Source organism: Thalassophryne amazonica, chromosome 1 (genome assembly GCF_902500255.1).
Source record: "Thalassophryne amazonica chromosome 1, fThaAma1.1, whole genome shotgun sequence".
Lineage (NCBI taxonomy): Eukaryota > Metazoa > Chordata > Actinopteri > Batrachoidiformes > Batrachoididae > Thalassophryne > Thalassophryne amazonica.
The window spans coordinates 21,832,815-21,845,587 of record NC_047103.1 but is presented as its reverse complement, the minus strand read 5'-3'; the positions used below and the strand labels follow the sequence as shown (position 1 = coordinate 21,845,587).

The 12,773-nt window shown below is 41.6% G+C and overlaps 1 protein-coding gene across 4 annotated transcripts in view; it reads right to left on the bottom strand.

Annotated features, from left to right (window-relative positions):
• The window catches only part of LOC117507142 (dnaJ homolog subfamily C member 13), a 96,538-nt gene that overhangs the window by 76,358 nt on the left and 7,407 nt on the right, over positions 1-12,773 (bottom strand). For 3 of the 4 annotated variants that reach the window (XM_034166960.1, XM_034166952.1, XM_034166944.1), the window contains exon 2: positions 8,343-8,423. In XM_034166960.1, coding sequence (XP_034022851.1) covers positions 8,343-8,410 — 68 coding nt within the window. In that variant the 5' untranslated portion in view covers positions 8,411-8,423. Of the gene's footprint in view, positions 1-8,342; positions 8,424-12,773 lie in introns of those variants that run through there. The other variant, XM_034166934.1, reaches the window with a different exon arrangement.

The following is a 12,773-nucleotide window of genomic DNA, read 5'->3' as shown; positions in this document are numbered from 1 at the left end:
GTCATTAGAGGGTGCCACCCACTCAACATAATGAGAAAAGAGAATACAACAACCCAATGTATACAATTTGCTTAGAGTCAGAGTACGCAAGTGCCTGTCAGTGTCAACATGCCAACTTCCTGGATGGGTTCCTGGTCATAAGAAAGCATGGAAGGTTGTGAATTTTTCATAATCGTGACTTGAGACTGAATGTTTCTATGTCTTATACAAACACTGATGGGAAATCACATGTAATTGTTCAGCGTTCACCCACCACCACATTTTGTTTTTTAAAGTAACATGAATTGCACTTGGCTTCACCCATTTTTGGCCAGAGTCACCATAGCAGATCCAGCATGCATCAGCTTGAGATTTTGCACAAGTTTCAACCGGATGCTCTTCTTGACACAACTCGTGTACAAGGAGAGTGAGACACTGGTGGCACTGAGCCAGGAACTTTGTCAGGAGACAAGCTGGTGCCATCGTGCTGCCCTCTCGAGGATTTAGACTCAATCTGTTGGAATAGTCTCACTTTTAAGAGCCACAGTCTGTAACTGTGGAAAAGTTTATAGAAGGGGATAATATATCAATCATGTTTCAGTAGGCCACTGAAGTTTTTTTTAAGGAAAGATATATTGTCCAAACGGACAAAAATTACTTTTTTATCCAAATATCCCTTCGGCGGAAAATTACGGCCCTTTTTAGGGTAGGGGTTAAAGGGGCCAAAACAGTTACATAGTCAAAATGTGGATATTGACCTTTGAATATTTTTGTGCACCATCAGTAAGCCTCATTTATCTTATGGTATATGAGTGTATGGATGGAGTTCTCTTATTTAGCGTTATATTTTTCAAGGTTAACTGAGGGCGGTGCCTATAGGTGGTGCTTCAAGTCACAACTTTTGGCATTTTGGGCTACATTTGGGATCTTCCCAGGGCCTGTGCCCTGAATAAGCCTTGCTCATTTATGCATATTTGGATACACTGGAACAATTTCTTTCCAAATTTGCATAAATGGTGGTGGCTTAATTCGGGCGCTTTTGCATAGGTGGCGCTCTTTATGTTAAGAACACGATATTTGGCGATTTTCATTTGGCCATATCTCGGTGTGCCCCTTATGGATTTCAGTTAAACTTGTTTTATTATGTTCCTCTGTGTCTCTGCTATTCATGATAAAGATATCAAGAAGGCGTTTTGCCTCATTAACCCTGTTAATATAGCACCACCCATTTGAAAGTTACAAATTTCAGCTCTTAAATGTGAACACAAAATTCTAACCAGGTAGAGGGGCTACAAATTAGCCTTTGCTACATGCCTTACTGTTGAATAATAAGTGTTTTTCTGCTGTTGTTTAGGAAGTGGTACAACAACTATGCTGAATAATGTTGATTATGCTGCTCCCATGCATTACACATGAGACAAAAGTGACAGATGTATTGGAGATGACTAATTCAATTCAGACTGGGAATGCTCTGTATTTACAATGAAAAACTGTTCTCTTTTCATCTCTGACAGTTACCTCAAATGGCCCAATGGCTACCTTCCTCTGTCTGAAGCCACAGTTAATTACACTATTAACAAAACTGCCCCTGCACCTCTCAGGGGTGAGTTTTTTTTTAGCACATGCAGAAATCTCATCTTGATGATATACCTTTATCTCAAACTAAGATGACTCAAAGCATACCCAGACAACTGGCTTTAGCAATTGCGCCTCATTGTGGACTGAAGACTAAAGCTGCTCACAGTGTCTGCAACTGAATCTATATAAATAAAATCAATAACTGGCATCCCGTTCTTTGTTTTGGTCTGTGTCTGACTGACATCATTTGATACTACAGATACAAAATTATGTTTTAACACAGATGTACTGTTTTATATTTAACAGGTTTAACACAGCTGAGGTGGTTCGGGCATCTGGTAAGGATGCCTCCTGGGTGCCTTCATAGGGAGGTGTTCCAGGCACGTCCACCTGGGAGGAGACCACAAGGAAGACCCAGGACTAGGTAGAGAGATTATATCTCCACACTGGCCTGGGAACACCGCGGGATCCCCCAGTCAGAGGTGGTCAATGTGGCATGGTAGAGGGAAGTCTGGGGTCCCCTGCTAGAGCTGTTGGCCCCATGACCCAATCTCAGAGAAGCCGTTGAAGATGAGTGAGGTTTAACACACTCATTTCTTAAGACAATCTGGAATTATCCGGGACACTCCCTCTTCTCCATCCTCCCGTCTGGCAGGCTCCGGGTTATCCGAGCCCGCACAAACAGACTGAAGGACAGCTTTTTCCCAATGGCTGTGAAAAGACTTTTAGAAGAATATTGACTACTTGTATCGCACTGGGGATTACACTGCACTGTTTTTATTATTGCACTGGATATTCCCTCCACTGTTTTATTCTTTAAAATATGTATTTAATATTCATTATCTTATTTATACTGAGTTTTTAATATTTTATATGTGATAGTCTATTGTATATTGTAATTTATCTGTGAGGGAGCTGCTGCACAGGGGTGTTGCCGAACGACATTTCATTGTGTTTTTTATACAATGACAATAAAGCTTATTCAGCTTAAATCACAAGGCGCCTTAGTCAACATAAAATAAAATTGAATAAATAATTAAAAATTAATAAAAAATTTAAATACATAAATAAAAACAGAAGTAAAAGAATAAAACAAAAATAAAAACTATCCATAAGAAAGAGAATAAAAATAGGTTTTGAGTCTTGACTTAAAAATGTCCACAGACTCAGACTGCCTCACGGTCGCAGGAATTATAAAGTTTTCCTACAATATAACATATTCACCCGTCAGAGGGCCCATGGCCCTTCACGCACAATTCTGCCTGAAGAGGGGGTTGGGCCAAAGCACGAGCATGGCCAATTTTATATTCGTTGGAACACCCATTTCAATAAAATGTCTGATTTCATCACAAAAAAAAAAAAAAAAATCTCAAATAACTCACTTGTTTGTGTCCATTTTTTGTCCTTTTCACATTCATCAAATGTGTTCCTTGTTATTTAATTTAATTTCGGGTGGGCGCTTAACCAACTTCAAAAAAACGACTGACGCTCAGCCCTGGGCCGTCTGACAGGCAAATATGGTAAATGGACTGCATTTATATAGCGCTTTTCCATCTGCATCAGATGCTCAAAATGCTTTACACATTAATGCCTCAAATTCACCCTGATGTGAGGGTGTATGGAGCTAAATCAAGGCCAAAAGTTTTGTAATCTAAAAAAAAAAAAAAAAAAGATTGAAAAAATAAATTTTGAAACTGAAAATTAAAGTTTTGCAATCTGAAAATAAAAAACGATTGAAAAAATAAATTTTGAAACTAAAAATTCAATGTTTGTTCTTGAATTTTGTAATCATTTAAAAAGTATTATCAAAATAAAAATAAGTGTAAGATATATATTTTTCAGTTTAAATACATTTTTGATTCAGCTCTGTAATTTTTTTGATCAAATAATTTATTTTCATTCATATTTCTTTTTTTCACCTTCAGATCTTTTTTTCACTTTCAGATCTTATTTTTTCAGTTTCAAACTTTTGGCCCCGTTCTGGCATGGGAGGGCGTGGCTTCGATTGAGAGGGGTGTGGAATTGTGAGTGACAGGAGAGCAATCAGTCCTCACATGATGTTGCTTTCAGGAAACGTGGGTACTTTGATAGATAATGACTTAACACTTTCTCTCCACTGTATTGTCTTGATACCTGTAAATAAAATGATGCTAAAGATGTCTATTACAAGTAATTCTAGACCACTCTTGGTCATTTTTTATGTTTAAAAACTGGAAAATATGCAAGATTGTAAAGTGTAACACCTATACCTAAAAAACCAATGTGTCCCAAATCCACACAAGACCGTAAACGCAGCACAGCATCACCACATAAAAATGAAGCCAGTCGCTCATTTTACAGGCTGCAGTGGAGTGTTACAAGCTTTCTATGACATACAGAGAGACCTGGCTCAGCAGATCTGAAGGAAGCTTTAATATGGACAGAACCAAACAGACCGCCCGTAAATCCAAATCCAAAGCCGCCCGGAAGAACGCTCCGGCTACCGGTGATGTGAAGAAGCCTCGCCGTTACAGAACACCGGCACTGTGGTGCTCCGCTGCTACCAGAAATCCACCAAACTGCTGATCCACATGCTGCCCTTCCAGCACCTGGTGAGAGAAATCGCTCAGGACTTCAAGACTGACCTCCGCTTTCAGAACTCCGCTGTGATGCTCTGCAGGAGGACGGCGAGGCTGACCTGGTCGGCAGCTTGTGGATCAGCAGCTTGGTGTATTTCTGGTAGCGGTGGATCTCTCTCAGTGCCGGGCCTGTATCGGCAAGGCTTCTTCACACCGCCGGTAGCCGGAGCGCTCTTCCGGGCGGCTTTGGATTTACAGGTGGTCAACTTTGTTACATCGTCATTAAATTCACTATCCAGTACAACATAGCCCTCTCAGCTTGCTGAGAGGGATTATAAAAGGAGGTTAGAGAGCAAACTGAAGAAAAACAGCATGAGGGAAGTGTGGAGTGGTATGAGAACCATTACTGGCTTTAAGCGAAGGAGAGTGGGCCACACGGGGACACCGCCATGGCCGAGGAGTTCAATCGGTTTTACTGCAGGTTTGACCCTGCTGTTGCTGCCTCCTGCACTGCTCCACCCGGCAGCGTCTCCACCTCTGCCGCTGCCTCCTGCTCTGCACCACCCGGCGGCGTCTCCACCTCTGCCGCTGCCTCCTGCTCTGCACCACCCGGCGGCGTCTCCACCTCTGCCGCTGCCTCCTGCTCTGCACCACCCGGCGTCGCCTCCACCTCTGCCCCTGCCTCCTGCTCTGCACCACCCGGCGGCGCCTCCACCTCTGCCGCTGCCTCCTGCTCTGCACCACCCGGCGGCGCCTCCACCTCTGCCGCTGCCTCCTGGTCTGTTTCAGTCTCCACCTCTGCCGCTGCCTCCTGTTCTGCTCCACCCAGCGGCACCTCCACATCTGCTATTGCCTCCTGGTCTGCACCACCCAGTGGCGGCTCCATCTCTGCTGCTACCTCCTGTTCTGCTCCACCTGGCAGCGCCTCCACCTCTGCTACTGCCTCCTGCTCTGCTCCACCTAGCAGCTATGCGGGGGGACTGTATAGGGAGTATTTCACCATGGACGAGGTGAGGGCGGAGCTTCGAAAGGTGTGTCCTGGTAAATCAGCTGGACCTGATGGCATAGCACCGAGGGTCCTGAAGGACTGTGCTGCGGAGCTGGCAGTGCCTCTGCAGGTGCTCTTCAATCGGAGCCTGCAGATAGGGCAGGTGCCAAGGCAGTGGAAGACCGCGTGTATTGTGCCAATGCCCAAGGTTCGGAGGCCATCAGGGGTCAAAGACTACAGACCGGTGGCCCTGACATCTGTGGTTATGAAGACACTTGAGAGGCTTCTTCTTCGGCGGCTTGGGCCATAATTACAGCCTGCACTCGACCCTTTACAGTTTGCCTATCGAGCACATATGGGTGTGGAGGATGCCATATTGTTCATGCTGCACAGGGCACTCTCCTTTCTTGATGGCATGGGGGGGTATGTGTGGCTTATGTTCTTTGACTTCTCAAGCGCATTTAATACCATCCATCCCTCTATTCTGAGGGATAAGCTTGTGAAGTTGGATGTGGAGCAGGTATTTATCTCCTGGATCAACAGCTACTTGACAGAGAGAACACAGTACGTTAGGTTGGAGCAGGCAATTTCTGGAACTGTGCAAATGAGCATCGGCGCTCCCCAGGGAACGGTCCTCTCCCCTTTTCTTTTCACACTGTATACATCTGACTTCACCTACAGGACTCCAACATGTCATATGCAGAAATATTCTGATGACACAGCTGTGGTGGCCTGTGTGAGGGGAGGGGACGAGACAGAGTACAGGGCAGTTATCAAGGAGTTCACCAACTGGAGCAGGTGCAACGGGCTGGTATTGAACACCAGCAAAACAAAGGAAATGACAGTTGACTTTGGCAAGAGGAAAGCACAACACCTACCAGTCAGTATAGACAATGTGGGCATTGAGGTGGTCTCCACATGCAAGTACCTCGGTGTCCACATTGACAATAGATTGGACTGGTCGGTGCAGGTAAATGCAGCGTATAAAAGGGGACAGAGCAGATTGTTCTTCCTCAGAAGACTGAAATCTGTTGATGTTTGTAGCGATATGCTTTTCCTTTTTATCAATCTGTTGTGGTCAGCGCTCTATTATTTGCTGTTGTGTGTTGGGGGAACAGCCTGTCTGTTAGGGACAGTAACAGACTGGACAAATTTGTCAGGAAGTACGTGTCAATGATGGGGAGGGAGGCGGTCTCTGTGGGTGAACTGGTAGAGTGTAGGTTGAGGTGTATTATGAATTCCGTTATTAACAATAAATCTCATCCTCTACACGACACTGCGGTTGCTCAGAAAAGCAACCGCAGTGACAGATTCCTCTCCATGAGATGCAGGACTGAGAGGTATAGAAGATCATTTGTCCCGGCCGCCATGAGATTGTTTAACGCTTCTTGTTAATGTAGTTTTACTTCAATGAGTTTTTATATTTGTCTTATTTATTGGTATTTTGTATGGATGAATTGTGTATGTATGTATGTTCTCGGGCAGATGAATTTCCCCTTACAGGGGATGAATAAAGTTTATCTATCTATCTATCTATCATACGGATCCACTGAACCAACTGCTACACATCAATCACAATAAACAGCTTCATCTTGAGGGTTTAAAGCCTCGTAATAAGCTTTCATTCTCTCTATTTTCTTTCACACGCCAGCCACGTAGCAATCCACAATGGAGAAGGGAGCAGAATCATTATCTATCAAAGTACCCACGTTTCCTGAAAGCAACATCATGTGAGGACTGATTGCTCTCCTGTCACTCACAATTCCACGCCCCTCTCAATCGAAGCCACACCCTCCCACGCCAGAACGGGGCCAAAAGTTTGAAACTGAAAAAATAAGATCTGAAGGTGAAAAAAAGATCTGAAGGTGAAAAAAAAAAATAATGAAAATAAATTTGATCAAAAAAATTAGAGCTGAATCAAAAATGTATTTAAACTGAAAAATGTATATCTTACACTTATTTTTATTTTGATAATACTTTTTAAATTATTATAAAATTCAAGAACATACATTGAATTTTTAATTTCAACATTTATTTTTTTCAATCTTTTTTTATTTTCAGATTACAAAACTTTAATTTTCAGTTTCAAAATTTATTTTTTCAATCTTTTTTTATTTTCAGATTACAAAACTTTTGGCCTTGATTTAGCTCCATAAGGGTGCTGCCAAACAAAATACTCAATACATGCCGCAACTAGTGGATTAAGGACCTTGGTATGCTGCAAATGTAGTTGAGTATACAGTACTTCCCTTGAAAACCACAAAATGCAAATAATTACATTCAATTAACCACAAGTTTCCGTTTCAAGTCTTTATGAACACTTGGAAGCATGACACTCCCTTTTCCAGTATTTGTACATACACTTTTTGCATGTTTGTCTCTCTGGAGTCAATTGCACAACCTTCAAATATTCAGACTCAAGCTGGCTGATGTGTTGAACAAGTCAAACACCGGTCAACACACATTACTGTGTACACGTACAAGCTGTGTGCTTTGAATAAAATATTACCCAGACCAGTCCTGGCAAACTTTTCAGTAGACATTAGCAGGATGATGCCCTGATGGTGGATGATACTTTGCAGCCCAGCTACCATTACTCAAGACAGATCTAATGGGGCTAAGGCATTTAGAAAGCAAGTATTGGTAATTTGATCCTTTTGGCTCACTGATGGATACAACAGGAGCTCAGACATTTATTAGCTTTACAGGTGACTCAGTGCAATCGATACATTTGTGTTTCGGAATACAGCAAGGATAATACAGCTACAGATGTAACTGTGTTTATAACAAGGTTTTTTTTAATTTTCTATCATTAAAGTACAAGAATAACATAATGAAATGTCTCTCAATTTTGTCTTTTTGGAAAACAGACAAGACAGTATTAGTGTCACTTATGAAAAGCGGTTTTTCATGATTTTCTCTAGTATTTATATCACTTGTCTCAGATCAGTTTACTGTGCCCACCTTTTTCTTGGTCTTACAATTCACAAGACACTGAAGACATGCAAAACCCTCTTACACTACTGCTGATCTGTGACTCCTGATAGCGGTCAACAGACCTCTTTCTTGGACAAGATAAGCAAGTAAACACAACAGAAGACAGAGGATTTTGACTAGACCTGTTCGGCTAAGTAGTCAAGACAATAGTTGAGGGTTCTTAAAAACACAAAAGAAACAACAATGACCAGCCATGAAATCCTATATATGGAGTTTTTTTTTTTAAAAGTTGAGAGCTTTACTTTCCCCTCCAGGAGTGTTTGGTGGTGTAGAAACAGGCCAAGTCTTTGTTTTCTCTGACGACATTCATCTTTCCACGAGACCTACAAGACAGAAGGCAAACGGTTGTGATTAAATCCCAAAAACATGACAGGAGACAAGGTTCAGGAAACAATCTAGTGGGTGCTCATTATTTAAGCAGCGCTCAGAGTCTTTTTTTATAAAATTAATCAACTCATCAGGTCAGAAATAAGATTATTGCTGTGCTTGTAGCTAAAGGTCTTTATATTTACTGCAGGTAGCCAACAAAAGCTCTGAGCTTATTTCCAGGAGGGCCCACAGTCCGTGTCTCTCTACCTCCACAGCACCTGCACTTCTCAGGGTTGTCAGCAGGGACCTTGGCTATAACTGGGAAATGAACCTGGATCGTAAGCATCCCAGTCCAACACACAAACCATGACGCCACCACCAACCTAAAGGCTGGTTGATGACGTTCACATATTGACTTACTGATGCAGTATATGAAGCCATATTTTGACAGAAATGTATATTATTAGCATACCAACAAACAGCAGATGTGGTGAAATTGATTCAGCTCCACTCAAGTGAAAGTATTATGTGCTTGCAGAGAACGGTTAAGAGCCATGTCAATATGTTTGCACTCTGTTAACAAGGTATATCATGCTATATAGCCACAGCCAGTTATTACAGCAAGTTTATGGAACGTCCACTTCTGCATATTGCCACACACATATCACACAACCATTTGACATTCTCCAAGAGAGCCCCCGCCCTCCAAACACTCTCAAAGATCTTATGCACAGCCAACCCAGTGATAACAGGTCAGCTTTTAGATAGTCCATTAAGACTACACACAACTTCCATTTACAATAATCCTCTCACTTTGAATCCTCTTTCCCTTTAGGCATTTCCAGAGGGACACATTAAAAACATACTTGGAATATTAATGATAAAGACTGCTAAACCAAAAAAAAAAAAAAAAAAAGTTCATTTCCTCCGGTTCTGTGCTAATAATACAAAAACCCATGACAACAAAGCTTCAGCTGAACATGAGTCAGTCAAGTCAGGTCTGGGAGTATGCACTGATGCAGTGTATCTCACTATCCATCAAACTAGGGAACTGTATTGGGTGCTGGATGGCAACCACCAGGCAGGCCATTGGTCTATTTCCCACACCTTGAAAGGAATCATCGATGTCTCGCAGCCAGGTGAAATGTGGGCCTCCCCTTGGCCTTCTGCAGCCACTGGGTCCTCAACATTGAGGCACCTATATGGTGCATTATGTACAACCCCTGGCAAAAATTATGGAATCACCGGACTCGGAGGATGTTCATTCAGTTGCTTAATTTTGTAGAAAAAAAGCAGATCACAGACATGACACAAAACTAAAGTCATTTCAAATGGCAACTTTCTGGCTTTAAGAAACACTATAAGAAATCAGGAAAAAAAATTGTAGCAGTCAGTAATGGTTACTTTTTTAGACCAAGCAGAGGGAAAAAAATATGGAATCACTCAATTCTGAGGAAAAAAATTATGGAATCATGAAAAACAAAAGAACGCTCCAACACATCACTAGTATTTTGTTGCACCACCTCTGGCTTTTATAACAGCTTGCAGTCTCTGAGGCATGGACTTAATGAGTGACAAACAGTACTCTTCATCAATCTGGCTCCAACTTTCTCTGATTGCTGTTGCCAGATCAGTTTTGCAGGTTGGAGCCTTGTCATGGACCATTTTCTTCAACTTCCACCAAAGATTTTCAACTGGATTAAGATCCGGACTATTTGCAGGCCATGACATTGACCCTATGTGTCTTTTTGCAAGGAATGTTTTCACAGTTTTTGCTCTATGGCAAGATGCATTATCATCTTGAGAAATGATTTCATCATCCCCAAACATCCTTTCAATTGATGGGCTAAGAAAAGTGTCCAAAATATCAACGTAAACTTGTGCATTTATTGATGATGTAATGACAGCCATCTCCCCAGTGCCTTTACCTGACATGCAGCCCCATATCATCAATGTGGAAATATACATGTTCTTTTCAGGCAGTCATCTTTATAAATCTCATTGGAACGGCACCAAACAAAAGTTCCAGCATCATCACCTTGCCCAATGCAGATTCGAGATTCATCACTGAATATGACTTTCATCCAGTCATCCACAGTCCACGATTGCTTTTCCTTAGCCCATTGTAACCTTGTTTTTTTTCTGTTTAGGTGTTAGTGATGGCTTTCGTTTAGCTTTTCTGTATGTAAATCCCATTTCCTTTAGGCGGTTTCTTACAGTTCGGTCACAGACGTTGACTCCAGTTTCCTCCCATTCGTTCCTCATTTGTTTTGTTGTGCATTTTTGATTTTTGAGACATATTGCTTTAAGTTTTCTGTCTTGACGCTTTGATGTCTTCCTTGGTCTACCAGTATGTTTGCCTTTAACAACCTTCCCATGTTGTTTGTATTTGGTCCAGAGTTTAGACACAGCTGACTGTGAACAACCAACATCTTTTGCAACATTGCGTGATGATTTACCCTCTTAAGAGTTTGATAATCCTCTCCTTTGTTTCAATTTACATCTCTCGTGTTGGAGCCATGATTCATGTCAGTCCACTTGGTGCAACAGCTCTCCAAGGTGTGATCACTCCTTTTTAGATACAACGAGCAGATCTAATTAGATGCAGGTGTTAGTTTTGGGGATGAAAATTTACAAGGTGATTCCATAATTTATTCCTCAGAATTGAGTGAGTCCATATTTTTTCCCCCTCTCCTTGGTCTAAAAAAGTAACCGTTACTGACTGCCACAGTTTTTTTTCCTGATTTCTTATAGTGTTTCTTAAAGCCAGAAAGTTGCCATTTGAAATGACTAGTTTTGTGTCATGTCTGTGATCTGCTTTTTTTCTACAAAATTAAACAACTGAATGAACATCCTCCAAGGCCGGTGATTCCATAATTTTTGCCAGAGGTTGTACAAAGAAATGCATCACATGTCCAACATGTCATAGCTAATGTTTCTGGTTAACCTGTATACATACTCATCATGAGTCAGTATAGTCTGTTCATAAATAGAAGAAAAAAAGATGTAGCATATTACTTTTATGCACCACTGATTGTGTCTTAATATTTTGGTCCTTTGTTTAGTTTGATTAAAAAATAAAAATGTTCCAAAGCCCAAACAGACTGATGAGAACCTATTTTGTCTTTATTTATTTATTTATTTATAGAGCACTAAATCACAACATGCATTGCCCCAAGACTTTGATCAAGAGTAAGGTTGAACCTTACCCCCAAGCACGCATATTGGCAACAGCAGTATGGAAAAACTCCCTGCACCTAATTCTAACAGGGTGGCACGGTGGATTAGTGGTTAGCACTGTTGCCTTGCAGCAAGAAGGTTCTAGAATCGCTTCCCGAAGGTTCTAGAATCGCTTCCCACTTGGGCCTTTCTGCGTAGAGTTTGCATGTTCGCCCCATGTTTGTGTGGGTTCCCTCCGTGGTGCTCTGGCTTCCTTCCACTTCCAAAGACATGCAGGTTAGTTGAACTGGTAACTTTAAATTGACTGCAGGTGCACAGTCATTTTCAGATCTCACCAGAGATGTTCAATTGGATTCAGGTCTGGGTTCTGGCTGGACCACTCAAAGACATTCACAGAGTAGTCCTGAAGCCACTCCTGTGATATCTTGACTGTGCGCTCAGGGTTATTTTCCTGCTGAAAGATGAACAGTCACCCCGGTCTGAGGTCAAGAGCGCTCTGGAGCAAGTTTTCAACCAGGTTGTCTCTGTACATTCATCTTTCCATCAATTTAGAGGAAAAAATGAATTTCATCCATTTTGGATTTAGGCTGCAACATGGAAAAAGTGAAGTGCTGTGAATGCTTTCCGGATGCACTGTACCTCTAGATACACACACGGTTTTATCCCCCCCATATCACAGATAAATTATTAAAATATTCAATAGAACTATTAAAATTAAAAAAAATCATTAGTTATTTGTTTCATTAATACTGACTTGTTTTTAGTATTTTTTTTTCCTCTCGTACATCCAAGATGAATGTTGCAATGAGCAGCCAATTAACTGTAAAAACTATCAAAAGAAAAGAGAAACTGCCTTTCCCATCTAGTGGACTAAGAACCTCAGTTTGCTGCTGGCTGCACAGCTAAGGGGAACCTGTGTCAGCACTCTGTCAGGATCCTGGAAAAAAACTGACTCCTATTTTCCTTCCTCTGCATTTCAGTGTGCAAATTAAGTTAGGAACAACACAAAAAGTCAAAATATGTCATTCACAGAGAACAGGAGAGTGAGGTAGAACCTAGCTTTGTGTTCCACACCACACTATCTTAATCCCTCAAAGGTGGATGCCTGCCTGCACTACAGAAAAAAGTGCACCAATGGTTATTTTTCTTCCACACATATGGCACTGACAAATAAATCTGATCCA